At 38.5% G+C, this 27387-nt stretch overlaps 3 protein-coding genes across 3 annotated transcripts; 1 reads left to right on the top strand and 2 right to left on the bottom strand.

Moving 5' to 3' along the window:
* Window positions 1–900: 900 nt before the first annotated feature.
* Window positions 901–4458, bottom strand: bud13 (BUD13 homolog). The gene is made up of 10 exons (XM_054626211.1): window positions 4282–4458; window positions 4033–4120; window positions 3599–3683; window positions 3288–3506; window positions 2558–2829; window positions 2336–2444; window positions 2036–2174; window positions 1731–1912; window positions 1557–1638; window positions 901–1255 (listed from the first exon to the last, which is right to left on the bottom strand). Exons 1-10 carry the CDS (start codon window positions 4416–4418, stop codon window positions 1162–1164), a joined length of 1407 nt encoding a protein of 468 aa, XP_054482186.1. The 5' UTR covers window positions 4419–4458; the 3' UTR covers window positions 901–1161.
* Window positions 4459–7292: 2834 nt separating this feature from the next.
* On the bottom strand, window positions 7293–9167 carry LOC129113989 (uncharacterized). The gene is made up of 4 exons (XM_054626487.1): window positions 9057–9167; window positions 8375–8432; window positions 7896–8225; window positions 7293–7778 (listed from the first exon to the last, which is right to left on the bottom strand). The coding sequence occupies exons 2-4, from the start codon at window positions 8409–8411 to the stop codon at window positions 7681–7683; spliced, it is 465 nt and encodes a 154-aa protein (XP_054482462.1). The 5' UTR covers window positions 8412–8432; window positions 9057–9167; the 3' UTR covers window positions 7293–7680.
* Window positions 9168–12339: 3172 nt separating this feature from the next.
* On the top strand, window positions 12340–27387 carry nectin1a (nectin cell adhesion molecule 1a). Its single transcript, XM_054626424.1, has 10 exons — window positions 12340–12576; window positions 21649–21761; window positions 22332–22590; window positions 23259–23376; window positions 23556–23737; window positions 24298–24415; window positions 25004–25155; window positions 25260–25392; window positions 25474–25537; window positions 26350–27387. Exons 1-10 carry the CDS (start codon window positions 12525–12527, stop codon window positions 26662–26664), a joined length of 1506 nt encoding a protein of 501 aa, XP_054482399.1. The 5' UTR covers window positions 12340–12524; the 3' UTR covers window positions 26665–27387.

Here is a 27387-nt window from a genome sequence, read left to right as displayed (position 1 = left end):
ATACGAATACAATAAGTGCAACAAACTAATACGAATATAATAAGTGCAACAACTAATATGAATACAATAAGTGGATTGCAGCAGCATTGAGGATAGTGCAAACAAGAGACATAGTAAAAAAACAAGATCATCAGTATCCACAGTAACTGAAATATTATATATACAGACAGAAACTATTATAACTATTGTATTGCACAGTGTATTTGTATTGCAGAGGTTTTTAGTTTAGGCTATTCATAGAGACCCGCCGTTTTAAGATAATTACCTTCATTTATAATTGTGCGTTTATAACGACAAATGCACATTTATTTCAAATTTCTGTTAATTATGTTGCAGAAATCACTCACACCGTCCCCAGTTTTCAGTGCTATATATTAATCAGATGTCGGTCGATCAAACCTTTACTACTTTGTGCAAGCACACACTTTCATTTTTGTATAATTAATTCTAATATATTTGCCCAAACCAATATATTACATATTATAGGAATCCTGTAGTTAAAAAGGCTTTATTATTAATACAATTAGTCCACTATTTGAAATGCAATTTCAATCAACTGTCCCAACTCAAAGCCCACTGAGTTTGGAGTTGGGTCAGTTGTTATGGAGATCTATTTTCTTAGATGTGAGCTCGTAGCTGGTATGATTTCATCCGTAGCACTTTAAGAACTTGTCCATAGTGGTTTTAAAGTAATGCATTGAGTTCATTCATGACCTTGAAAAAGTAGTTTGACCAAACCATCCCCACTAAAGGTTCACTTACTATGTAAAACCTTTTAAATGTCCTCAGTGTGAAATATTTCAGTATTTCACAATATACAGCCTCATAATTTAAAATGACTGAATGTCAGCCATTTTCATGTAATTCACAAATTTAATTGATGTATGTGAAAACTTGTGACAACTTTCTTTACAAAAACATTATTTAATAAAACAGTGAAAAACATTTTTGTTTTGGCTCCACATTGACTCAATTATTACAAAATAATAAAGATGATGTCACTTCACTGCTATGTACAATTATTTTTATGGTTAATCACTTTGTTATAGTCTGAAGTCCACTGTACAGTATCGAATCAAGAATCAGATATTCTGTCTAATTCTACGGATGAGCCGTCCTGCTCTTCAGCTCTGCTCCTGAGCCATCAGTTTCTGATTGCCATTACATGTCCTCCACACTCCATTTATAGGCTTCCTCCTGGACGGCCTTTTTATCTGCCATTCGAGAGTAGCGTTTCTGTTCAAAACCATTTGACCTGTGAGACACACAAAAAACAAATTCTACTGTTATTTCTGAGAACACAGACTCAACTTCATCTACGATTTGATGGACCAGAGCAAATTTCCAATAAAAGCTCCCCAGCATGTTCAATTCAATGAAGAGGCTACTGCAAGTCAACTGTATGAATGACACACACACACACACACACACACACACACACACACACACACACACACACACACACACACACACACACACACACACACACACACACACACACACACACACACACACACACACACACACACACACACACACACACACACACACACTACCTGTCACATCCATCCCAGCGATAGCCTGGTAGAATATTGAAGCGGTTTGGAGGTGGGGGTGGGCCTTTATATCGAGGTTTGTCTGCAGAACAAAAGTAAGATGATTTACGTTATAAAATGTGGTAACAACCATTTGGCATCAGTCAACTCAGGAACAAGGTACACATTTTTCACCTTGTGTCTTGGTACTGCGTTCCTTTTTCCGTCTGAGCATCCCAGCCATTGGATCGCCATCCCTTTCTTGCTCTCTCAACATGCGGTCTAGATCCTCGTCATCGCAGTGACGTGCCAGAGGCTTCTGGGCTTCATGAACTGCATCCTCAAGTTTCTGCTGATGCATCTGGCCTTGGGCCAACCTAGAAACACACTTAGAATTTAATCGTGGAAACAAATCAGCACACAATTCATTTAAAATCTTTATGTGATTCCAAGGCCACTCTGTAGCATTCTCTGATGTTTGAAACTGTATGCACACTTACCCTCTACCCCACTGAGCGTATTTCTCGTCCTTTGCTGCTTTTTCGCCAGCTTTTCTCTTCTTTTCTTCTCTCTCAGTTTCCAAATCCCTCCTTTTACCACTCTTGTCTCGGAACACCGTCTCGGCATTGCGGGATTGATCTAGCAGGAGAATAGGTATAAAATGTCATCTGATTGAGGACTGCATCATTCAACTTAAAAGAACAAATCACAACTATGGCTAGAATATGAGATGGAAAGTCCTGTGAGCTCTGTAGTCAACAGCTGTGAAGGAAAGGCATCCTAAAAAAAGAAAAGCCAACCTTCCAGTGGCTTGTTGTGTCTTTCTCTGCGACGATTCTCCTCCTGCTCCCTTCTTAAAACATCTACAGAAACCAGACCTGCCGTCCCACCAGAAAGCATCCTCGGACCCTGGGAAGAAAACAGGAAGAATGGCGTGGGTATGATTAATTGGACATTGCATTACCACAGCAATTTAGGGCAAATAAGACTTAATATCACTCTGTGAACTTCTCTTTGCTCACCTGTGACTGGCCAGGCCTACGGGGTGGTGAAAGATCTTCAGAGTCCTTTTCACCTCGTGGCCGCCTCCTGGGTGGCGACTGGTCAGAATCAGAGCCTCGTTTTGTTTTCGATTGCCTCCTGGGAGGAGATTGGTCGGAGTCTGAAGCTTCTCCTTTTAGTGGCTTTTTCCGTGGAGGTGACTGGTCAAAGTCGGAATCATGCCTGTTCTGAGCCCTCTTTGCCAGTGGTGACCCTTGATTTTTAATGGGCTTTCTTCTGGCAGGGGACGGATCTGACAAAGAAATAATCAACTGCTTAGTGAAGTGTTTATAAAACTAAACTCTTGAAAAAAAGTCATTTCTCGTGTGGAAGAAGTTGTTAGGCCAGTTGGACTGTGAGGTGATGACTGTAAACACACTGACCATTGTATGTATATATGTTGATTTATCATTTATCACATTTTACTGTAATGATATCATTGGGTTTTTTTTTTTATTACCATGAATCATAATAAACAATAGAATTTTCCAGATTGAAACTTCAAATCAATCAATAAGTAAGTCTTCTTATAATGACTTTTGTAAAATAGTAAAATTCCATCAAAATGAAAAAGATGTTTCAGTCATCAATCAAATTTGATGGATATGAACAACTTAATATGTATCTTTCCAAAATATTTCCCGAAAAAAATATGGTGATATACTGCCTTCCTATGTTGGAAGGTCCTCTGCTGGTTGTGTTCTCATTTACCTTTCTCATCTTTACTTTTCCCTGACCGTTGCCTAGGAGGTGACAAGTCTGGAGAGTCATGATGAGTTCTTCTAGGGGGTGATACGTCTGGGGAGTCATGACGAACTCTCCTTTGGGGTGATGTGTCTGGAGAGTCATGGCGACTCCTGCTTGATTCAACAGGCTCTGGTTGTTGAAGGTCACTGCCCTCCACATCTTCGCTCTCTTCATTTTCATCAGCTATTGGGAGAGAAGACACAAAGTTAATGAGCTTGTTCAGACAAAAAAAATAAAAAATACATATCTTTACTGTATTTACAAATAGCAATTACCTCCAATTACTTTCCATCTATTGCTAGTTCTGAAGGCTTCCAGCTGTTTCACTTCTGCTGGTCGATCATCAATCATCTCAGCGATCTAAGCAGACAAACAAACACAGGGGGGACATTTCAAGCCAGGTTTGGGGAATATTTGACAACCATGATATATTTTGCCATGCATGGCATCTATCTCTTCAATACCTCTGCTTGAATTACAGCATTACAGTTAGTGTTGAAAAATGAATTAGCAGATGAAAAACCTGGATTTTCCAGAAAAAGATTGCACTTTTCTACATTTACTTACACAAACAAAATAATGCTTTTGTTTTGATTTTTACAACAAACCACATTACATACTCGTGACTCCCAGAATACAATTACAGAAATACTTTATACAATGAGAATATTTCATAAAGAAGAAAACTAATAACTTCATTAATTCTCACCACTGGAGCTTCCTCTTCGTCTTCTTCAATCTCATTTTCCTCCACGACCATCTGTTTCCAGTCTATGTCATCGTCTACTATTTTAAGTCTTGAACCAGACAAAGTAAAAGCGAGTTAAGTGCACACACACTTTTCATTCAAAGACAAGAAGTGCAAAAGGCAGCGCGGAGCTACCTCAGCTAGCTTCACAGCTAACACACACACAGGCTGCATGGCTACAGATTGATCACATCGTCCCTGTAGACTCACCCTTTCTCAGGAAGTTTACGCCGTTTCTTCTTAAGCTTCCCCTTTGACTTTTTAGCATCTTCGTCAGCGGATAGATAACGTTTTAGGTACTCAGCTTTAGATAGCTCTGGTCCTTTACTGCTCGTTGAAGCGGCCATCGTTATGTTGTCGGAAACTACGGCTAGCACCGAGGGTCAAGAATGTCAAATGAGAAGCTTCGCTAAAGAGTAAGTAATACTCTCACTTTAATATGACTGTAACAGACAACATAATGTAGTGAATGGGACGTCGTGTGGTGACAGCTTTACGGTCATGAAAATTGAGATTATGAATTAAAATGTCTTGGGGGGGAATTACATACTTGTTGCAATTCTTATTGATTTATTTGATAAGTAAGTGACTTGATAACTTTACTAAAGTGGGAATGCTGCTGAATCAGCATTCCCACAATAAGTTAAGGGGGATAATATTAAAAAAAGAATAATATTTCATAAAGTTTAAAAGGTAGAAACAAGAAAGATTAAGCATACATGTCCCAAAAGAGCTGAACATTTGGATAGTTGAACAGTTACAGTAGCTGAAAGTATGCAGAGTAGTTGGCAACCAAAAAAACGTACAGAAGAAATAGAAGAACCAGAAATTGCATTTCCTGCACAGAATGCATCGGGATGCTGACAGCTGAATTCAACTGCAAACATTGCTTAACATTCAGAGAAGAGAGTTGACTATCCTGAAAAACATGTTAAGCTATGAACTGCACTGCTCAAAAACCTGGTAGTTGAATTGTTAAATTGGCAGAGTTGGAAGCTGAACTGCATTATCTAAAAAAGCTATAGAGCTGAAATGAATTGCCTGAAAAGCTGTAAGCTAAACAGTTTTACTGTAAAATGAATAGCAATATTAGTATTATAAGTAGTAGTAACAGTAGTTGTAGTAGTAGCAAGAGTAGTAATTATAGGAGTAGCAGCAGCCACAGTAGAAGTAGATGTAGACATAGCAGCAGGGTATCAGCAGCAGGATTTGCAGTAGAAGCAGTAATAGAAGTTATACTACCAACAGTTATAGTATTAGCAATAGTTATAACTGTGGTGGGAGTTTGACCGAATAAGGGAGACCAACAAAGAGAAATTTATCTTTGTATATATTTTATAAAGCTTTTGCGCAAAAGGACCGAAACCAACAAAGTGACAGTCAGCTACTGACTGCCGAGGAATCTGTACTGAGTACATCTTCACCAGGGTTTTATATGCATAAGAACGAAGAGTCAATAGTTACATTCAATGAAGTGATAGACATACTTAATATAGAACAAAGAGACATCGCTTAATAAAGAACAGGAAATTTCCCAAATGAAGGCACACTCTTGTCTCAGACACACATGAAACGGTTAATGTGCAGGCTAGGCTATATTTCAACCTTCCATCATTTGACACTCAATGAGTGTGGTATACAGATCAGGTATTGTATTAACAAGGACAGTTCATTAAAAGCAAGTACAGTTCAAAAAGGAAAGAAAGCCAGACATCAGGGGTTCAAATATAGTTCAAGCGGATAAGGGAGCCGGTCATGCCAGGCCATAAAAACAGTATAACACAGAGAGTCATTCTTAATACAAAGGTCATACATTAAATGATAATTTTTCCTCTACAATAACGACAGCAGTAGTAGCAGTAGTCTTATCAGTAGCAGTATTATTAATAGTATTAGTTTCAACAGTAGTAGAAGGATTAGTTGTAGAAGTAGTAGTAGAAGTATCGGTAGCAATAGTAATAGTAGCAGCAGTAGTAGTAGTAGTCGTAGCTTAATAGTAGCCGTTGCAGCATTAAATGATATGCTTCCAGTAAACAATTATTTTTATATGAAGCTATACACCTGAAAGATTCAGATCACAATAATGGGAAAACATGTTTATATTATTTCAGTGCTCCTGGGAGGAAAAGAAAAGAAAGACAGAGACAGTTGCGAGCTATTGACAACATCTTATCAAAATGTGGGTGTTTTTTGATTGATGTTTGATGTAGACAGATGCGTGGTTAGATATGGATAAGCCAGAACAAGTAAGTGACTTGATAACTTTACTAAAGTGGGAATGCTGCTGAATCAGCATTCCCACAATAAGTTAAGGGGGATAATATTAAAAAAAGAATAATATTTCTTAAAGTATAAGAGGTAGAAACAAGAAAGATTAAGCATACATGTCCTAAAAGAGCTGAATATTTGGGTATGAAAAGCTGTAAGCTAAACAGTTTTACTGTCGAATGAATAGCAATATTAGTAGTAGTTACATTACATTACAGTCATTTAGCAGACACTTTTATCCAAAGCGACTTACAATCAGTAGTATATATTACATATTATTCACCCACTGATGACAGGCTATGCAAGGTGCCACCATCAGACTCTAACTAACATTCATGCAACATCCAGTCCACACCGATGGCAAGAACTTCGGGAGCAACTTGGGGTTAAGTGTCTTGCCCATGGACACATCGACTGCCGAAGCTGGGTATTGAACCACTGACCCTCTGATTGGAGAACTACCTTGCTCTCCACTACCCCACAACCAGCAGGGTATCAGCAGCAGGATTTGCAGTCGAAGCAGTAATAGAAGTTGGACTACCAACAGTTATAGTATTAGCAATAGTTATAACGACAGCAGTAGTAGCAGTAGTCTTATCAGTAGCAGTATTATTAATAGTATTAGTTTCAACAGTAGTAGAAGGATTAGTTGTAGAAGTAGTTGTAGAAGTATCGGTAGTAATAGTAATAGTAGCAGCAGTAGTAGTACTAGTGGTATCAACAGTAGCAGTAGTAGTCGTAGCTTAATGGTAGCCGTTGCAGCATTAAATGATATGCTTCCAGTAAACAATTATTTTTATATGAAGCTATACACCTGAAAGATTCAGATCACAATAATGGGAATGCTGCTAATTCAGCATTCCCACAATACAGATTTATATAACAATAGTGGGAATTCCCACAATTAACCTCCCCTCTCCGTCCTTATTACTTCAATCTGTGTCCCAGTTATGTCCCACTATAAACAACACTGAATTCACGACAAATCACTATTTCACTTTAAATAGCATCCCTTTATTGAAAACAAATGCTGCAGCTTACAAAGTAATATTTCCATGACAAGTTACTCAGTGTATTATACACATACAGCTGTGTGTGCCTCAGCAGCAAAAAGCACATCTCTTAACATTTTTGTTGAGTCATCTTCATTATTTCTGTTCAAAGAGAGTTATGAAAACATGTTTATATTATTTCAGTGGGAGGAAAAGAAAAGAAAGACAGAGACAGTTGCAAGCTATTGACAACATCTTATCAAAATGTGGGTGTTTTTTGATTGATGTTTGATGTAGACAGATGCGTGGTTAGATATGGATAAGCCAGCACAAGCTTGCATGCTTTTTTTTAGCTGTGTGTTTGATAGAAAAAGAGCAGGAGACAAATGATCCAGGAGCAGGAGCTCTTCAGAAATACGCTCACGGCTGAACACGGGAGGAGTTGATCTACAGAGGAAGAAGAGTGGGGAGAAAACAGTTTTTAAAATTCTCTTTACCTTGTCACCCACTCACTTATTCTTATGCTCACTGCCTCAGATCCACACACACACACAATCCTCCTACCTTTCACCACATTGATACTGGCACCTTCCCCAGATATTTTGCACATGAAGGTGGTGTTGGGTTGGAGTTGGTCTTTGTAGCCGCTCAGGGTCATTCTGTAGCCGTGAGGCTTCAGCTCCTCCACGGAGCTTTTGCCGCTGAACTGGCCATCTGTCGATGAACCGGACACATTGGTCTTAATGAGGGATTCTTTGGTTCCAAAGGACCAGGAGAACTCATAGCTGTCTATCATGTTGGACTTGGGCTTGACAGTCAGACAGTCTACTCTCAGCTCTTCATCGTCTTCAAGGCACACGGATATCTGGTAGCACTTGGCTGGGATCAGCAACACTTGGGCAAAACACAGAAGAGCATATGAGAAACACAGAGGGTAAAGAGTGTTACAAGATATATCTAACATATTATAAGTATTTTGCGCATAAGTGGAAGTCTCCATGTATCAGAGAAACAAAAATAAATAAAGAGTAAGTAATTCTCACCTCCCAGCACTCCAAACACAAACAGTGACTTGACCATGATGGAAAAGCACCCATCCACCTTTGAAAAAAAAGAGAAAAGCAAATTACAAAGAGCTTCTAGAAGAAACGAAATGAAACACTCCGCTGTGGTGCAGTGAGACGCCAGATTGAGTTATGAACCATTTGAGGTCATGATATTATTTACTGTAATCTCATGCACGGAGACAAAAAAGAAAAAGGACAAAAAGATACCAATGGAAAGTAATACATAAATAAAACATAATTTGGTCTAGCAAAAAAGTATTTCGGGCTAACACTGTTCGGATGATCTGATCTAAATGTCCGTCTAGTTGCCTCCAGAACTTGATCTGAGCCCAACTGTGGCCCAATCCAATGACTGGACATGATTCGAGGTGATAGAGGGCACAGATGTTTTCTCTTTCTGCTCACTTGTTATTCTATTCCTCACATTTTTCCGATTCCCTTTACACACTTTTGCATCTATCGGTATCAAAAGTCTAATATTATACAATGAGTTTTAAATGTAAAGTCATAGGCTAATGTTTACAATTCACGTGGGTATTTTCTGTTGTCATGCCATGCGTACCTAAAATGTTCTAGCATATTCCTTGTCTCCTTGATATGACCCTAGTACTCATATCTATTCCCCGAGCTGCAGCTAAACATCTGTGAGGAGTCTTACCTCCTGTCAGGGCTGGATGATGTAGCAGCTCCTGCCTGCGTGCTCTTGTCCGGCGTGGGGGATAAACAGCTGGTGGCTTCAGTGTGCAGCACTGCAGAGTATCACACTTCTGAGACAAGGAGGGAGCGAAACAGGGAGGTGGAGGGAGAGAGTGGGCGGGATGAGGCTGAGACCAGAGAACGCTGATTCGTCTTGCTCCTCTGCAGTGCCTGACGGAGGGCAGCAGGAGGGCTGCAAAACTCTGTCAGCATCATCATTTTCACGGGCGGCATGTTATGACCTTGTTCCCTTTCCTCTCTGGTCCTCTCCTCACTTTTGTCTCATTTCTGGAGCTCCACTCCTGTCCTGATTTTCCCTTATGTTTCCTTAAGTGGTAGCTACCCCCAGGTTTCCAATTTTAAAGCTACTCTCATACAATATAAATGAGATTAGAGTGGTCTTTTAAGCACCCAACTCTACACAACTCTTAACCTCCTTACATTATTATTTTTAGAGAACATAAAGAGATTTTGTACTGTTTGCACAGTACAAGCATGCATCACAGGGTGAATTTGTGATCCCCTGGAAATTTCTAGCACTGTCATACCAAATGACTCATGTAAAAATGGCTCAGTGTTTCCACCCTGAGGCCAGTAATAGGAATTCACAAAGTAAGAAGGATGCAGATTCACAGCACACATCACAAGGTGCCAGTTGTAGGTCATGAGAAGTTCAGCGGTTGCTGTATGTGGAGGAATATTACTAAAATCATCAATGAGAGTCTACTTTTTTGAAAGTGAGAGAGCTAAATACTACAACAACACAGATGAAAAATATGTTTGGGAAAAAAAAGTAATGAAATGTCTGAATAAAGTCGAACATTATATGTATTTCCTATAATCTTAGGAAAATGTAATCACTCCCTTAATGTATCCTCATATAACAGTTCGTATGATGTCTTACAAAAAAATGACTCCTCATTTATCGTGCATTTTTCAAATAAGTCCAGCAACACTTATTGCTGCAAAATTTATCAAAATGTTATTAAAACCGCAATATGGCCTTGTGCAATGTTAAAATCTCAGGAGGCACAATATTTATTAAAGGCAAAATGTGTGTGGAAATACCATTTCAAAAAAAAATGTGTCTTTCTGCAGAGATGTCCTGGTCTACACATAATATTCTACAGACTTAAGAAAACATCTTTGTTTGGTACAGATCCTACTAAAAATGACACCATAATGAATATTTTAATAATTATTTTTAAATGATAATTCTCTATTATATCACAAACATATCAAAATGGAAATATCAGTCAAAATAATAGCAATTAGATATTTTTTTGCCCTACTCACAGAGCACTGCACCTTTCCCAGAATGCTCTGAGACGAGGGCAGGAAAACATCTGGACAGGTTATTTGTTAATCTAGAGTATAACTCAGGTGGATTGCTCACAAAAATACCATCAGCCTGTGGCCTGAATAAGTAACCTGCTGAAACCTACAAAGGGATAACATGTAAACTCCATCTTTGAAAGTATTACGTTACATAATACCATTTAAAAAGTTAAAATTTTGTCTGGGACAAATTTGATACAGAAGGCTTTTTTTATACAATATTCTCAAAAAGCATAATAACTGTAATCCTTCCCTCAACAAATAAAAATACAGCTAAATTATTCAGTTTATTGTGAATATAAAGAATATTGTGTGGCTTCCTTTAACAACATTGCTTCCCCTGATCCCCAGTGATATCATAACCATGTTTCATATGAATTATGGTCATAAACATGCAACTATTTTGCATTAGCAACATGTTTGTGTGGAAAATGAATGCTGCTATGAAAACATTTCTCTTTAGCTTCAGATAGTTTTGTCATGGTGCCGCATATGTCATCTCTTTCATCTTCAGGCACATTCAGACAAAGCCTCAGACTCTTCCCTCCTACTCTACCAGAGCTTTCTGCAAATTTATAGTTTCACATTTCATTTCTCGCCTGCCTACAGCGGTCGCCTCCTCTTCAAATCACCTAACCCCTGGACATGCAGGCTATAGGATCTAACCATTCTGCAATCATATGTCCTTTCACCAGTAGTTTTCAGTGCATATGAATGTCAAACTCTTACAGTATACTCACTTAATGTTGTCTTTCATGTAAATTGTTCAATGCATGTCAGTTTGTATACAACATTGCTGGATATTTCAACATATTTTGGACAATTTCATGCAATACACCCATTTGTCCACATAGACTACAAGTGTCAGCTTTATAATTTGTATTCATTGACTTTTCCATCCATCCATTTATTATCTACAGAGCCAGGGATGTCTAATGGAGAAGAAACATAATTTCTAGGTACAATTAATGACTTTTGCATCACGTGATTGAGGGGTTGTTTTTAATTTTTTTGGCAAGCTTTTTTTTTTTTGCTGCCTATTTCCTGGTCAAAAATAATGGAAGCTGTGTTGGCAGTTATAAATGAATGTTTTGACAGCAATTTGGATGCAAATTCAGCAGCCTCATCAGCACAGAGACTCATTTGCACTTGTCTTCGTGAGTATACATAGCCATATATAATAGAATATAATAACATTTATATTATTAAATAGTATAATATTTTTGATATAAGCGGATTGTTAATTAGAGCCTTGGAATTTTAGCTGGGGCATAATGTCAATAAATCTGAGTATGCGCTAGTACTATGCGCTGTACAACCCAGATGTAGGGGGTGATTTTTAAATAACATGAGGTCCCCTAGTAATACTAGTCTTGTGGAAAAGTTTATTTTTAAATTTTCTTCAAATTTTCCTACTGACTGAATATGCTGTGCCAGAAGCGTTTCCTGCCCAGGGGGACGGAGGCAAAATATATATTATCCTAAGTCAAATGCCCCAATCAGAAATGTTATCTCACTAAAATTATTAAATCTTGCACACATGTTTTCCGGTATCATAATATCTTCAACACCACAATGTCTGGGGGGGGGCTTCAGTCCATGGGACCTATTTTCTGTATCTACGTCCCTGTCTGGGCCCCTAATTGCATATATTAAGTATATTACTCATTTTAAATGAACCTAACTGCACCTTTCCCCCCCTCTGTCGGCTCAGCCCTCACACAGTGAAGGATAGCTGTCGGTCGGGACTGGGGGAAGGCTATCTCGGAAATAATCTGCCCACGCGTTAAGCTGCTTTATCCCCGCCGAGCTTCAGCCAGACAGACACTGCTGCTTCATTAGGGAAGTCGGTATTAGAGTGGGAGAAAGAAAAGGAAAAAAAAAGTGGCACTGGGTGCGGAGTCAAGTTTGAGAGACATTTGATGGTGAATTAGAGGAATGTGTGCTTTTTGCATTCATGGAGACCTGAGCGGACCCTGACAGACGGACCTGAAGCTGAACCCGCTGCTCAGTCCGGGAGGCAGGACGCGTAAAAACAAGTTGCACACTGGGAATTTAACCACAGAGAGAAGCTGGCAACGCTGGTCTGGCCATGGACAGCACTGGATTTTGGATATTCCTGATAACTACTTGTGTTATTTCAGGTAGGTTGCTCTGGTTTTCTCAACACCTGTTAATTAATTGTGATGTGACATGTGAATCAAGGTGAAAGAATTATCTGTATCAAATCCAAACCAATTACAAAGAAGGGAGTAACGTTACACTCAAATCATAGAATAATAATTATAAAAACGTAATTGTTGTAGTTTAATTTGGTGTTTGCTGCTTTATGAGCATGGAAGTTATATTGTTGTATTTAGATTTAGGCTTTTATTTTGATGAGTCTTAATAGTGTCTTATGTCAGTTTCATATTAGTGCTACATATATAAATATTTATTTCAAGACTTTTTTTCATTTAAGTACAGTAGGCAAAAAAAAAGGTTTGTTACTTTCTGATTAATCATATGGTGTATATGTTGTAACTGATTGATTGTAATTGAATGAATTAAGTATTAACAAATAATTTATTGTAGTTTCACTCCATTAATAAGAACAACTTTTGGGTTTGGGATATAGTTCTTATTATTACAACTGATCTATGAAGTATCAACTAATGATTTATGAATGATAACCAAAGCTATAGCTACGGTTTATAAACCCCATATAAGGTGCCTGAATTTCTTTTTGTGAATTTTACAGTTTTCATGTCAGCATCTTACAACCCATTTTGCTTAATTCAGAGCCACTATGCTGGTTTTAGGAACATCAAACTTCATAACGTCTTCATACCCAAATTATTTAACTCTGAAACAATGTGACTTTGGCTCCCGATCAGTGCAGAAGTCAAAGCAGGCGCTTGCAGTTGTCAAACTAAACTCGCCTTCAGCAGGTGCACTGGTGTAATCACACTAAGATGTGGCCGCCCCTGCAGATGGCATCCCCTCATCTAACATTGTTATGTGTGTGTGTGTGTGTGTGTGTGTGTGTGTGTGTGTGTGTGTGTGTGTGTGTGTGTGTGTGTGTTTGTTTGAATGACTGTAACTCTTGCCTCATTGTAACAGGTGCAGCTGTGTAATCACACTAAGCTGGGGGCAAACATGCAGCTAGCATCAAACTTGTGGCTGTGTAATAAAAGGGGGGTGATGGTATATATATTACATAATGACAAAAGCGATTGTGGCAGCATATGGATGCGTTTAGCCGCTGTGACATCTGCTGTGATTGCTTTTTTCACTCAGTCAGTGGTAAACCACCTCCCCTGTGCTATAGTTGAGCAGTAATTTGCTGCTGTGCATACATGTGTGTATGTGTTATTTCTGAGTGTGAGGCCAGGGCCATGTGTGGGATTGTCATGTTAAAGGACAGAGCAGTGGATTAGAGCTACACAGGGAGCAGGAAGGCTATGACAACATGATCGCTGCCAAGTCCCAGGCCGCTGACTGTTGCTCTGCAGTGTGTCTGTCTTTTCCTGGGAGGTGCAGACTGAGAGTCTGTCAGCGGGTGCCCCAGCAGGGTGATGCGAGTGCTGTCACAGGCAATCATCGAGATGTTTTCACATATAAGTTTGCAGTCTTCCATCGCAGAGAGACCCGAAAAAAGGCTGACTGAGACTGACAGACAGGCATCCTCGTGAATTTTAGCATAATCCACTATCTGCAGCTGGAACACACAGACGCTACTCTACAGAAATAATCCAGCACAAACACACAGCCCTTCTGTCCTCTTCCTCTTTTGTTTGTCTGTTGTTTGTGCACTTCCCTCTCTAGATTCGGCCCGTTTTAAGTCCCCCCCCCACACTCTTCATTGTCCCTCAATCAGTTGATCTTTCTCCACAGACATTCTGTTTATTTCTCTCCATCTCTCTCTCTCTCTCTCTTGGGTTTTTATTCTCCTCCCCTGTCCCAAAACAGACCCAGCAGCAACAGTCATCATAATCCTGTGAGCTGCCCGCTGAAAACCGGCCAAGTGCACACTCCACGTTCCTACAGTGCCACAGAGATTACACACCCACACAAACACGCATACGCATCCATGCATGTACAGACAGATCCCAATCAAAAACAATGATAGATCATAATCAATTTAGGGGAAAATCAGAGTATATCTTAATAAATGGAGAGGTGCAGACATGATTTGGCAAAGTGGATATCCAAAATTCAGTTTCCCCTGTTTTCACTGCAATGTGTCTTGTGAAATGAAAGCCTAATAGCAGAAACGGGCATACAGACGTATCACAAGCCTCTAAATCTCTGTCACTTTCAGGCTGCACGTAGTTTTGCAACAGCAAAGTTTTAGTCTGAGCATTGTGTCTGTTTTGTGCCTGTGTGTCAGTTGGTCTACGCTGGGCTTCAGTTTCCCCTACATTGTACAAAGTCACAAGGCCAAAGACATAAACACAGTGTGTAATCCCCGATCAATCACAGATTTGAAAGGCTAAAGATTAAACAGTTAATCTGTGCTCTCCTCTTTCTCTCTCTGGGGTTTTTCATTTTCTAGTCTGTCGCATGAGTTCAGTTTTTTTCAAATCCGTGGCCTTTTGATTGCTGAAGGTAAATGTGAGTGTGTTCAGCTTTGAAACCTTGCAGTTTAATGGTATGATCTTTATTAACACCACCACTGTGGATAATGACGTCAGCCTCATATTTTTAGTCTAAGAGGTATATTTGCAAATAATTGAAATACTGGTTTGGTGCCAATGTGCCAAAACAGTTGATTTGATTTTCTCAAACATTTTTAGATGTAGGTTACCGTGTTTAGATGAAGAATACATTTTAAAAAGCCTTTATTCTTTCTTAATTCTGTCTGAATACATTCTATGGCTGCTGATTAAGTGATAGTTTGGGATCTAGATGTGTTAGTTTCATTGTTTAAGGCAAGTTTTAAATGTCTATGGATGATAATGTTTGTCTATTTGTGCCTGTGTCTAGGTCACTTTAATTGAGATATCTCAACTTTTTAACGGATTGCTCACTGACCTTGTTGATCCCCTGACTTTTCCTCCAGCTCCACACTTCAGGTCTCCAATTTTTGGGTTACTTTATGGATTTCCACGTTACATATTCATGTCCCCCTCAAGATGAATTTTAGTTACTTTAGTGACCACTTGACTTAGATGTAGTGGCATCATAAAGTAAAAAAAAAACAAATTTGTCCAATACTTATTAAAACTTATGACGTTCTTTTCAGCCTCTTCTGTACTTCTTATTAGTGCTAATGAGCAAAGTTTAGTGAATTTAGTTTTCTTACTTAACATCAGCATGTTAGCATTGTAATGAGGAGCATGTTAGCAGTAGTTTTAGTTTCATTCAGCTCTAACTAACGGAGATGTTCAGGTGCCATTTAGGTTGTTTCCAGGGTAAAATCTTTTATATATGTATCAGTGGCCAGAACACTCTTGACAAAAACAGATTTTTCTAATCTCAATGAGGCTTTCCTGCTTAAATAAAGGATAAATAAAACAATGATCATATCTTTAATTTGTATAGGTGCATCTGTTAACTCTTAATCCAAAAAGCCTACAACAAAACCTTCCACTGGCTCTCAGTTTAACTCTCACACATACAAGAAAAGGTTCAAAATGGCTCCTCATATAATGAGAATGATGAAGAAAGATGGAGGATATCCACTCAGGATACGAACAAAATGCCCAACACCACGTTGTGATGCTCCGCCGTTTTTGCATGTTGCACATTCAAGTGTGAAACAATATTGCTATTGTTTTGCTACGTTCCCATGGTCGTCTCCTGCCAGTGTGCTGCTGTTTATAGTTTATTGTCATGAGGGCTGAGGTCATTTCCCATCGTCTAAACAATAGAAGAATGTCAATGGACACAGTGGAAAAGAGGAAGGTGGGAGAGATGTGGGAAGAACGAGATATGAAAGTGTGTGTGTGATTTTTAGTCATAGTTAGGGGGCTCTCTGTCTGTTCAGTTACCATCTAAAGCCCATAATCAGCTCAGCGAGTGAACTCAGTAGGGGGGACTCTCAGTGGGATACGTGTGTGTGTGTGTTTGTGTATTAAGTATACGGTTAAGACAAAGAAATCAGGCCTAAGTGAAAGGTATTTTCCCTAACTGATATAAAGCAGCACTGGTAGAAATTACAGACTGTCTTGTGGGTTATCTGTATTTACGGAGCATGTTTTTATGTTTCCCCATATTAATTAATTATCATATTAATCTCACAATGCTAACATGCAGGTTTTGTTAATGTTTGACAGAGACAGGCTGATTTCAGTCTTTGTGCCAAACTAAACTAACAGACGCTGGTTGTAACTTCAAACATATTGTATGTTTTTTCAGCATATTTATCAAAAATGTGAAACTATATCTTTAACAGATGTCAAAAAAAATTCATCCATCTCCTGTTTTAGTAAGGACAGTTTGAAAGATTGCTTTTCAGCAAATTGAGAATGTAGCAGATTACTACTTAAATAAAAGGCTGAACCTGATGAAACTGAGCCTCACAGACTCTCATAACAGCAACTCTTCTCTCAGTTATATTCTAAAATGTAACTTGATTCACATGAAGTATTTATGTAGTATTGTGGCACAATCAGAATCCTAGAATTAACAATAGACTCCTATGAATTTTTTTGTAAATATTAGAAAAACGTGTTTTAAATGGTTGTCTTGACAACAATATCACTGATGATCACATAGGCATGGAGGTTTAAAAACATGCAAGAACCTATTTGTTACGACTGAATCTTCAAAGTATTTCCACAAAAACATTTTGAAATAGGGAGCTGTCCATATGTATAGCAGCAAATGGACTATGATGCAGATGCACTTTAATATCCTAAATGCTGTAATCTACTCACACTGCTGGCCTCCTACCCTCCCAACGACCCTCACAAGCACACACAATGATTTTTAGGTGAACTGCAGCTCTAATACAAAACTATTAAACGCATTAATATAACAAAATACATGAGGCTCAGATTGTGCTCTCTTTGATGATTGATGTCAGCAGCGCAGATGGGTCCTCAGAGGTTTGTCTACACTTCTAAGCTTTTGTGTGCATGTTTGCATGCATACAACTTGCACACATGCTCCATATATACCAAATACGATTTTGTATATTAAATGTTTTTGTACAGATTCATATTATAAGACCAGCCAAAACAAATCTATTAAAGTAGAAGATAATACATTCTCTAATCATCATAAATTAATTGAGGCTTTGTTTTCGTGTTGTGTTTCTCAGGCCTTTTCACCGTAAATCTGTGCATTTCGTGTCTCAAAATCAATTTAGAATAAATGTCATTATTAAGTCTGCCATCAGATGAATTTGTATTTTTTTCTTGAAATCTTTTATAGCTCAGTACCTTTGAAACCAGCAAAATCATCAACTCATTCTTTCAAATAATTTTTATTTTTGCAGGTGGCAGCAAAGCAATGTTTTTGCAATTTTAAGAGCACAGGGTGATATTCAAACTGCACAGAATAAACAGTATTAACTATAGCGTTCTGTTTACTTTTGTCAGAACTAAACTTCAAGACAGCTTCAAGTAAAACAATTTTAACTTATTGTAATTTACAAGTACAGTCTTGTGAGAAAATTGCGGATTCCCCAGGTGTTTGACCTTTCCCAGTTTATGGATATTGAATTATATGAATCAATCTACAGCCCAGTGCTTAGAGAGATTCGAGAGTTTGCAAAGATCTCAATTCTTCAATTTATTTCAGTGCTGATTGGCTTTCTGTTCTCGCACAGGCTCAGACTGTAGTCGACCTTTATTCGGCTCATTGTGGAAGGATTTTCTTATGTGATTCAGGAATTCGATGCCACTTCTTGCATTAGATCCCAAGACCCCTGTATGAGCAGGTCATGGTCTACAGATCTAAATCTAAACAAACTTTTTGCTCTCATCTAACATTTTTGCAGACTTCTTCTCAGTCTCTCTCTAGTGTAACGAGTTAAAAATCTAATTTGATGTAATTATTACTGAGGGAAGATTAATATAAAGACAGCAGTTCCAATGGTTTTTAAGTAGACAGGGCCCTGGTATTGTAATAGCCTGTATTTAAATACTAAAATCTAAAATATCTATCCTAACTAATTGGTAGGCAATTGAAAGAATCAATGGAATGTATGGCATACGTCTTGGTCCTGTGAAAAGTCTTGCTGCAGAGACCTGGACCAGTTGGAGTCGAGCCAGTAGGTGAATCAGGTGTTATGAGCTGTGATGTGGTAACATCATGGATGGTTTTTTTTCTAAGTTTTAGGCTGAAGGAAAAGCATTGTAAAGTTACTTTCCTAAAAAGAAGCTGGGCTGACGAAATTAATTCCGACTATGCTCAAAATTCAGAGGAAGACCTAGATTTGTAACAGTAGATTTATTGTTTTGAGTGATGGGACGAGTCAAGTTTGGGTATTTCTGCATATATTAACAAAATCTGGGTCAATTTTACATTTCTTATATTTATATTGAAACGCTAAGGTTGCTTTGGGATTTAATAAGAGATATAACTGTGTGTCATCAACAATGATAAAAAATATAAAGAAACAATGTGGCCGAGGCATATCAGGTACACAGAGAACAGGATAGGATCCAGAATTGACCCCTCACCCCACATGAAGCTTTGTCAGTAGAGAGAGTGTTGGTTGTGCAGACATTCCTCATGGATAGTGACGATAGTGAGAGAGGAAACATACTGTAGTTTGATGGTGTTGTTGTCGAGGCTATTTACAAGCTATTCAAATTAAACAAAGAAATCTAGAATTTCATCATCTGACTACTTTACATTTAGCATCGCACTTCTATTGTTGGACTCACGATAGACACTTTAAAAAAGAAAAGGATCAAAATGGATATAGCAGAACCAGAGATATTGTGTTTTTTTATTTCACACATTCTTCTTCCTTTTCAATACCCGCCGCCTACATTACACGAAACCCGACTGCCGACATTTCGGTCACTTAAACGTGAACATATGTCGTTTTGCTGCATTTTTTATGAAAAGTCATGTTACATGTAACTTTCAGCCTACTTAAACTATTCCAGCAATACCCAAAGGGAAACAAAACAAGAAAAACATTAGACGGATCATGCTAAACTACGAAAAAAAACCATGTAACTGTAATTCATATTTCATAAAAATATATGATGTATTTGCTACTGGTATACTTCCTGATAATAAACCTCTACACAGCTTTTAATGAAATACTAGGATTCCAAAACAAAGTTTATGGTGAAAGCATTACTTCCTGTTTAGCAAGAGGACCGTGTCAGAGAGATGAACAGCTTTAGTTTTGAGGCTGTCAGCCCAGGATGTTTATGGTCGGTGGCCTCTGTGAAAGAGCCGAGAACACTGATGGACTGATCAATAACACAGAAATATTGGATTACATGATGAACCATGAACTAAAGTGCCTTATTGTGTCAGCTTATTTAAAAATACAATATTTCAAACATAGAAATCACCCCTGGGTATGGGTTACACTCATACCGTCTAATTCAGCTTTGTGTTCATGTAGTTTCATTTCCAGTCCAGTTAAAAGTGACCAGCTGACTAAACTAACAGCATATTTTACAGTAATGTCAGAAATGGCTGTTTCAATAATGACATTTATTGAGTGGCCAACATTTTACTGCTCCATCACTTACATATTTCTATATATGCAACCTATTGTCTTTCATTCCCCGTTGTGGGACTCTGATAAGATGCCTACTTTACATTATTGTTTTATCAAAAGGGGATGCCAAATATATCCTGGGAGCAAAAAAAGAGATCACATGATCATCTCATTTGTGAAGGTAATGTGTGTGATTGCTACAGAGAGGTTAAGTCCCCCATGGGACTTTATTGTCTATATTATCTATATCCATGCACAATTGTTACATTATTCTACCGGATGTCATTTACCGAGCGACTTTTTTTATCAGCCGTGGAGCGAAAGACCGAGCAAGACCAGTCGTTGTGTTAGTACATCACGGTATGAAACACAAAGGCATCATAGCTTCAGTGAGAGAAGTCAGCTACACGACTTTGGTTGTGTAGTCTTTCTAATTATGTATTTTTACAGTCTTATAATTAAACAGTTTCACGACAAAATGTGACTTTATTGACTTTCAAAATGTTCTTAAACTTGTGTAATTCATGGAACAATCCTAAGGGGATCAAAACATAATTTTTCTCTCGCTGTTGACTATTCTATTCATTTTTTCCATAATTAGGTCCCATGGCGGTCCATCGAAAGGGGCAGGACTTCACCTCTCTATATGTTGCAACGCTTTTATTTTGGTATTATGAGTCAGTATTAACCAGGTTTCAAGTATGTTGGGATGAAAGATGTGACTGTATTAACAATGTATATTTTTCCCCTATAAATTGAAAAACCCTACAAATAAAGTCTTTAAAACTGATTACATTTCAAATACATATGATGAAATTACTTTATATCTTAGAAACTTTATGCCAAAGTTATACTTGGATGAGTGCATTTCCATCTCTTCAGAACTTATCTTTTATTCTATTAATATTTAATATATACTTTTTGGCTGCTGCCATGCAAAGAGGAACAGGGGATTTAAAATCAAATAACTATAAAAAGTAAAAGGATTTCATCATTTAAAAGGTGAGCATTGATAAAGACATATTGATTGTTTAATTAAAAATGTATAGTGATTGAGATATTTAGAATGAAAGGTATCTTTGTGTGTGTGTTGGTGTGTGTGTGTGTGTTCACCCATGTGTGTATGAGAATGAGAGCACCCATTGTTCTGAGCTGTTTAGTTCAATTTATTAAGCCTCCTTCATGAATAACAATACATTTATTCCTAATGAACCTACCAGAATACACATGTTACTACAGTTTATCTGCCGAACAAAAGTAAACACACGTGATTCATGTAAGTGGGTGTACATGCTGTGGATTTGTCGAAGGGGATCAGTAAGTCAGTGGGAACAGTAACCAAACAAATCACGCTTATTTATACCTCACTTTAATCCACAACCTTTTAACCTCAGCACACCTCTCACGCTGCTGAAATCTATCACCTTTGACAGCTCAGCTCACTCTATCAGTCCGATATGCGGTGCTGACTGTGAACAGCTTAGACCACGTATGTCTGATGCTGCCAACGTGTGTATGTGTGCGTACGACGTGCGTATGCCCAGCGTAAGTTAAAGTTTTTTTAACGTCTTTACCTCTTGTGTTTCTTCTTCAGGAATAAATGGCCAGAGTGTTGAAATGGATGATGGGAAGTGGGGGTATCTTGGCTCAAAGGTGGATCTCCGATGTCGGTTCATCAACAGCTTGCCGCCTGTCAAAATCTCTCAGGTATTGAGCAACCCAAACCATAACCCTTCTAAAAATTGATTTAAATCATTTACAACCTATTTAAGTGCACATAAACATGTTCTGCCCTAACCTTAAAGAAATATCAACAAGTCTCTCTAAACAGAGGCCACTTTCAAAATCATCGAACGTGTCCCAGGATAGAAAGATGAATACATTTTAGGGATCATTCCAGCACTTCGCCTGTATAAGCCAGTTATCTATATTTATTATTACTTGCTATGATTCCTAATGACATGATTTCCCGCTGTTGAGGAATTCTATTTAATTTCAGTGAGGCTTTAAAATCAAGAAAAATCCCTGCACCGAACTGTATTACTGCTTAACAATGACAAATGAAAGTTTGATAATCATCTGTGTGGTCAGATAGAATAGGTGGTTTGCCTTTGATAATGGCCATTAATAGTTAAATATTCATATGCAATATGCAATGTAGTTAATGGGCTGAGACCACTGCCTGTCTTCATAACCATTCAGGTGTGTTTGGTCCATATCAGACACGCTTCCTCTCATCATGTACTTCTCCCATGTCATCCATTCTTCTTTCTCAAGGTAACATGGCAGAAGCTGGTGAACGGCACTAAGCAGAACGTGGCGATCGCCAATCCGTCCCTGGGTGTGTCCGTGGCCCCGCCGTACAGGGACCGTGTCACCTTCAAGAATGTAGCAGTGAAGCGTCGAACTCCGACTCTGGAAGACACCACCATCACCTTCTCCTCGCTCCGCCTCTCAGACGAGTCCACCTACATCTGTGAATACACCACGTTCCCTGCAGGGAACCGAGAAAACACTGTAAACCTCACCGTCTACGGTAAGACTGATTTGTGATCATGTGATCCTGATGTGAAATACAGATTTTCCTTTTCAAAAATGATGGAGGATGTTAAATGTGACATTACAGTTGTTGTACGGACTAAACATTCAAGATATAACGTTTTAATTAGTACGTTTTAAAGGGGTGCTAGTTGGTAGATTTAGAGTGCCTTTGACCTTCTAATTTAACTCTCGGCATGTAAAGCAAGTACGCTTATTTACAAAAATGTATGTATATGTATGTATGTAAATGAAGTCTCATTTAAGGTGTTGAATGACAAATACATTCCTCATTACTTTAGCAATGTTTAATTTGAGGAACTAGTTAAGTTTTTATTTATTTATCAAACTACTGCATTTTTCCCAGGTCAAGAATAAACTTTCACACTTTAAAAAATATTGTCTACAGTTTTCTGAATCCAGAAATATTTTCTTATTGTGATGACTTTAAAATTAGCTTATACTAAAATATGTGCAAATGTATTTTGTTAAATAAAGTTCAGAGGGGTTGTTGACTACTGTTCATATTTACTGTAGAGTCAAAGTTAAAGGTTTAACCTGTCAGCACCTCGTACAGCTGTCGTGAGTTAAACATTATATTATTATCATGCTTAAAAACATTCTAATGCCAGATTAATGTCTTTTTTTTAATTTTCATTCCCTCAGTCCGCCCAACAACTCAGATGAGTCTGTCCACACCGACGCTTGTGGCTCGTTCATCCAATCTGAAAACACCGGTGGCCACCTGCATCTCTGCCAACGGAAAACCAGCCGGTACCATCAGGTGCGTGTGTGTGTGCTGTAGTATAAGAAGAAGAGTTTTCTCTCTTGAGAATTCTTCTCTTGAGAATTCCCCCTTCCTTTTTAAGAGTTTTACTACAGCATGTGTACCGAGCTGCCCTAGTTGTTTGAACCCCAGTTAACTACAAAGCAGCCTACATGGATGTATCTCTGTGCCCATAGATGGGAGACGAGGGTACCAGGAGAAGCGACCACCCGAGAGTACAAGAACTCAGACGGGACGTTCACTGTTCAGAGTGACTATGTTTTGGTGCCCAGCAGAGAAACACACAAGGAGACGCTCACCTGCGTCACCAGCTACAACGAGGAGGTTTTCACTGACAGCGTCACCCTCGATATCCAGTGTAAGTGTCTATTTTCACACAAAACAATTGGCTTTTTTCTTTAATTTGTTCTTGAAAAAGGTCTGACGAAAAATCAATGTCAGATTTATGACATGTTTGCAAACCGTATAATTTTTTGTACTTGTGTTCTTATGATGATGAATCCCATTGTCCTCGTAAATTGAAAGCACTTGCAAGTTAATGTGCACTAATCTAATCAGTAAATGCCCTGGGGCTGTGTGTGCATGTAGAAAGTGAAACGCCCAAACAAAAGTCTTAAAGCGGGTGGAACACCAGACTACAAATGAAAAAGAAAAACTACAATAGCTCAGAAGTGGAGGTACTTCTGAAAGAAGTGAACACCATAACAACCGTTAACAATCCTAAGATTGATGAATTCAGCTTCACAATGATGGGAAGAGCCGACATTAAATGAACAAAATGCGAAAAACTATTATTTTTTAATTAGATTTTAAGAAGAAATTTCTTCATAAAAACAGGTTGTGAATGAGGCCCATGAGCTCATGACTTTATAGGTAATTACAAGCTCATTTTTTGTTATTTGTATGTGTTGACACCAGATGAGCCAGATGTTTCGGTGGATGGGTTTGATGGAAACTGGTACCTGAACCGAGAAAATGTCCAGCTGAGCTGCCAAGCTGATGCCAACCCAGCCGTCTCTCTGTACCAGTGGAGACTGTAAGTACAACTCTGCTTGTGTTTCACTCACATTTACTTAAATCAGACATGATAATATAACAAAATCTGTTTTTTCTGTCCTTCCCAGCAACTTTTGTTTGCCATTTCTTAAGCAAGAATCTATTTTGGGTTTATTTTACAAGTGCCCTCAATTATAGGAATGAACCAGCAAATAACACATCTTCTGCTTGCCTTTCTTTTTGTGAATTGTTTGTACTTAAAGTTGTATTTTTTTGCCTCTATCATTGATTTTTTCCCCCAATTAACTCCTAGACATCTGTACTTGTGATATGGATGGCTTCCTGCACATACAATGGGCTTATTGTTCTATGTTTGACTGGTTTGAATTGGCTGTATACTGCAACAGTCACACATGGATAGGTTGCAATTTGTAGCAATTGTAGCTTGTTCATCAGAACTGTAAGACAATTTTGTTGTTATCTGTTCCCTTTTGTTAATTCTATCTTCTGGGAAATGGGATAAATACCACAAAGTGCTGAAAATGTTATTCACATGGACAAAATGTTTCACAACTCGTGGGAACTTCTTGATTTTGAACTTGAGTTTTATTATCTGTATGTTCTGCAGGGTTAATGGCTCCATACCAAGCAATGCTGAGATCCGAGACAACGTCCTGACCCTTAAAGGGCCGCTTACGTATGACCTGCAGGGCACCTATGTGTGTGATGCAACCAACAGCATCGGGACACGATCAGGCTCTGTGGAGGTCAGCATTATAGGTATGTTTACCTGGAGTCTGGGGTCATTTGATTTCACAATCACCCTAAAGCTACTGTAAACAAGAAATGTGTTTGTTTGAATTCTGCGTGTGTTTTCTCTCTAGAAAAGCCTCTACCGCAGATCGCAACTGGTGATGTCATCAGCGTAGTCGCCTTACTACTGGCTGCTGGAGTTCTCATGGGCATAACTATCACCGTACTGGTGCTCAAAATAAGAAGTAAAAAAGGCAACACCTCGTACGTAAATGTTCCGTCGTCCAAACATGCTTTGCATCCTCTATTAACGTCCTCAACCTAACCTTTATTGTCTTTGCTCAGAAATGACTCTCCGTCCAGAAAACTGTCCCAGCCGATAAGGAAACGACCAGCAGATGATATCCAGGTAATCTATTGGTTTTGTTTGTACCTTAACTTATTGAATTTTCAAAGAATTTCCATTGTGATAAATTGAAGAAATAATGTTTGCTCACATTTTGTTAAATTGAGGTGGGTATTTTTTTTGGCAGGTCCACACTAAATTGCAATATAGTATAATAGAGAAAAAAAATTAATGCTACTGCCAGCTGGTTGAAGCGGTCTTAGCTGTACAATACAGCAGTCATTGATAGCTGATAATAATAAAACATAATGCTAAACTACAACAGAAAACAACAGTATCTCTCTATCTAAATTTTATTTAATTGAGTCCTGTGTATTGATGAATATTTTATTTCACATTCACCGATGCAGATTGGTCACCTGTTAAACAATCACTGTGGACATAGTGAGTCTACTCACAAAAACATGATGTCATTCATAGCATCGAGACCAACCCACCCCTCACTTTCTTCCTTACTCAAAGTTGGTCTTAGCAGTTTTGTGAACAGCTCTCAACTCTAATAATTTACTTATGTAAGGGCTTCGGTGATAACAGCGTTTACAACTACAAAATGTTATTTGAAATCACTTCACTTCAGTGATATCTGTGAGATCAAAGCATTTGTTTGTAGAGTGCTTTGCATGGATGTGAATTTTGCAGTGTTGGCCAGTTCTAAACCATCTGAACAGTGCTGACCTATGAGGGAAACAGAGAGAGGCGGACCAACTCATAAAAACATTGCACACCTTCAAGTACAAGTACTATATGCATGCATGTACAGTACATCTGTTTGTTTCTAACTTGGGTACATCTTTGTGTCTCTCATTTCTCCACAGCACTCAGGTCGGTTTTATGAAGAGCTTCCAAACACGGCGGACTATGTTAGCTACAGACTGGCCTGCAACAAGGAGGACTACCCGGAGCCCTACTCCCCCCCCATCAAGCCTCCTCTCTCGTTTCTGCCCCAACAGCCCTACCAGTCTTCACTACCACCCACTGCATCCAGTAGCAGCGGCACCAACACGCCAAAAAACACCTTCTCTCCTCCTTCACACACCACTGCCATCTTTAAATACCCCTCAGTACCAGGTCTGTCTTCTCCTCCCCCGGGAGTGGCGGCGTACACTTTTCCCAAAGAGCAGTACGTCTGAAGCGATACTTTGACACAAACTCAAACATCACGAGCGATCTCAGATGAAACAACCTAATGTAAACTGATTCCTAAGAGGAGGCTGGGGAAATGTGATTAACCCTGGACTATCAGGCAAGGTTTCTACGATGTCTGCGTCATTGTGGACGGCTCTGGAGGTCAAAAGACAATTCAGCTTTTGTTGTTGAACTTTGTTGTTGAACAAATTTTTGAAACATTTTTTTCATTGGGTTGGTCTTTTTTGTGTTATCTATTCTCTGAAAAGGGAACATTGTGAACCATGTTTCAGTTGTTTAGGCTAGATGGAGGTCATGGAAGAAAGGATATTGCATGGATGTATAACATTTGATTGAAAAATACTCCAAACTAAATGGATAGGATTATCTCGTGATGTCTGATGTGGTTGACCCCTTATTGTATCCTCTATTGTATCATTTTGTAAGACAAAAAGAAAAAATATTATAATTCCCCACTTTATCTCTAATGCCCGCTCTTTATCCTGCGTCGTACACACTGAAAATCATTTCCCTGAGGAACAGCAGACCTTTACCTTTTGGTTTGACCTCCTGTTAATACTTTTGCTGTGCTTGTATTTTTGTATCGTTTATGTTTTTCTGGTAAAGGAGAAAAATCAAAAAAACATTTTTATTTACTGAAGACATTTTGTTGAAGTTGATGTTTTTATTTGTGGTATTTGTGGATTTAAGTATTCATTGACACTGGT

This window comes from Anoplopoma fimbria, chromosome 24 (assembly GCF_027596085.1).
Source record: "Anoplopoma fimbria isolate UVic2021 breed Golden Eagle Sablefish chromosome 24, Afim_UVic_2022, whole genome shotgun sequence".
NCBI lineage: Eukaryota > Metazoa > Chordata > Actinopteri > Perciformes > Anoplopomatidae > Anoplopoma > Anoplopoma fimbria.
The sequence above is the reverse complement of the archived record's forward strand: the minus strand, read 5'-3'. Positions and strand labels throughout refer to the sequence as shown.